This window comes from Lactuca saligna, chromosome 6, assembly GCF_052625555.1.
Source record: "Lactuca saligna cultivar CGN05327 chromosome 6, ASM5262555v1, whole genome shotgun sequence".
Classification (NCBI taxonomy): Eukaryota; Viridiplantae; Streptophyta; class Magnoliopsida; order Asterales; family Asteraceae; genus Lactuca; species Lactuca saligna.
The window spans coordinates 41,474,741-41,476,588 of record NC_136422.1 but is presented as its reverse complement, the minus strand read 5'-3'; the positions used below and the strand labels follow the sequence as shown (position 1 = coordinate 41,476,588).

The 1,848-nt window shown below is 33.8% G+C and overlaps 1 protein-coding gene across 1 annotated transcript; it reads left to right on the top strand.

The window, feature by feature from the left end:
* The first annotated feature begins 240 nt into the window (after positions 1–240).
* LOC145001353 (casparian strip membrane protein 1-like) lies at positions 241–1,249 on the top strand. The gene is made up of 3 exons (XM_078960726.1): positions 241–566; positions 650–773; positions 896–1,249. The coding sequence occupies exons 1-3, from the start codon at positions 250–252 to the stop codon at positions 1,109–1,111; spliced, it is 657 nt and encodes a 218-aa protein (XP_078816852.1). The 5' UTR covers positions 241–249; the 3' UTR covers positions 1,112–1,249.
* Positions 1,250–1,848: the final 599 nt, after the last annotated feature.

Here is a 1,848-nt window from a genome sequence, read left to right as displayed (position 1 = left end):
TTACACAACTATCATTAACTTTATCCATTTTTCTTACAACTAATTATCTTATTTTGATTACTGACTTTTGAAATAACAAATTTAAAATCCGAACACTTTCTATTTTAATTTCCAAACTTATTAGTCATCAGATTGAAGTGGAGCAAGTTTGCAACAACTACTCATTAATTCTTTAACCAATCCATCATATCTTTATATGCATATATACACCCCAACTCCATTACCCAATTTCCAAAAAAAACGTTCACTATGGATTCAAGTCATTCAACCAAAGAAACCGGCGATATCCCAATCCCAATCACCGAGCCAAAGTCATCAAAAAAAACCCCTCCGGTGACGGCAGTGTCAAGGTGGAAAAAAGCTTTTGCGGCCAAGAAAACCGCCCACCAGCCGCCAGTGTCAAGGTGGAAAAGAGCTCTTGGCATTCTTGACTTCATTCTAAGGATATGTGCCATTGCCACCACTCTAGCGGCGGCAACCGCCATGGGCACCACCAACCAACAGCTTCCGTTTTTCACCCAGTTCTTCCAGTTCAAAGCCGACTACACTGACCTTCCCGCTTTCACGTAACCTTTTTTATCCAATGCGTAATTCCGTAATTTCATGTCTTGATTCTTCTCTCTTAACAATCATCTTGTGTGATTCACAGGTTTTTCGTGATTGGAAACGCCATGGCTGCTGCCTACTTAGTTCTCTCGTTACCATTCTCTATAGTCTGCATCGTTCGTCCACATATCATAGGAGCCAGGTTGATGCTCCTCGTTTTTGATACGGTATTAATTAAACTGTCTTTTTTTATTATTCAGTTCTAGATAAATCCTCTATATGTTTTAAACTGTTGATAATCATTCGTTTTTTTTTTCTTTGAACGTTTTCAATTTGTCAAAAATGTCAGATAGCGGTGCCTTTGATCACTGCTGCTGCATCTGCGGCTGCTTCCATAGTCTACTTGGCACACAATGGTAACTCGAATGCAAACTGGGTGGCGATTTGTCAGCAATTTGATGATTTCTGTCAGCGAGTCAGCGGAGCTGTGGTGGCGTCTTACATTGGAGCACTGATTCTCGTACTTTTGGTGATTGTTTCTGCGGTGGCTTTAAGGAGGAAGTAAGTGAAGACTTTGGACTACTTACATAGTTACATACGTACTATGATTGTGTTTCTTTATGTCGTGTTCTTGTGATCAAGAATTGAAAGGGTGGTTCTGTAATTTGATGTTTGGTATAGTGTATGAATCTGTTTAATTTAAGTTGTCACCTCTACAAATATTTATTCTTTCGTAAATTGTCATCGTAAATTTACATTAGTGGTGATTGTTTCTATTCATTTAAAGAAGACTTTGAAATTCAACATGATGAATAATTTGATAAACATGTTTAACTATGATCATATAACTACGGTTGGTATTTTTGTAAGACATTGAGTCGTGATTTTTATCAAACATTTAGGACCCAAAAAGCATAAAATCGTAAATAAATGGAAAAAAATATTAAAAAACTATCTGAATTATCCCAATAGTATATTATTTATAAAAATATACGATATGTAAAACTTTAAAAAATTGACAATGTTATTATATAATATTAAGTCAGTATAATACCGACTCATCTTTTAATTAAGTCACTTCAGTTTTTCAATTATCTCTCACATCAGTAATTAAAAACACTTTCAAAAGTGGTCTGAGAGCTCATTAATTCATTTATATATTATTAATTATTTAAAAAACTAAAAATACTAATATATATATATATATATGTTTATATTCAAATCAATTATTGTGTTATTGTATGTATAAATATGGACCAATCATTTTACTTATTTTAAGAAAGTGATTAATACATATTATTG

What these genes read in the sequence shown, in the direction of transcription:
- LOC145001353 (XM_078960726.1), top strand. Translation starts at nt 250, where the DNA reads ATGGATTCAAGTCATTCAACCAAAGAAACCGGCGATATCCCAATCCCA. An exon ending in ACTGACCTTCCCGCTTTCAC is followed by an intron (nt 567 to 649) that starts GTAACCTTTTTT and finishes TGTGATTCACAG; the next exon opens with GTTTTTCGTGATTGGAAACG. An exon ending in TGCTCCTCGTTTTTGATACG is followed by an intron (nt 774 to 895) that starts GTATTAATTAAA and finishes CAAAAATGTCAG; the next exon opens with ATAGCGGTGCCTTTGATCAC.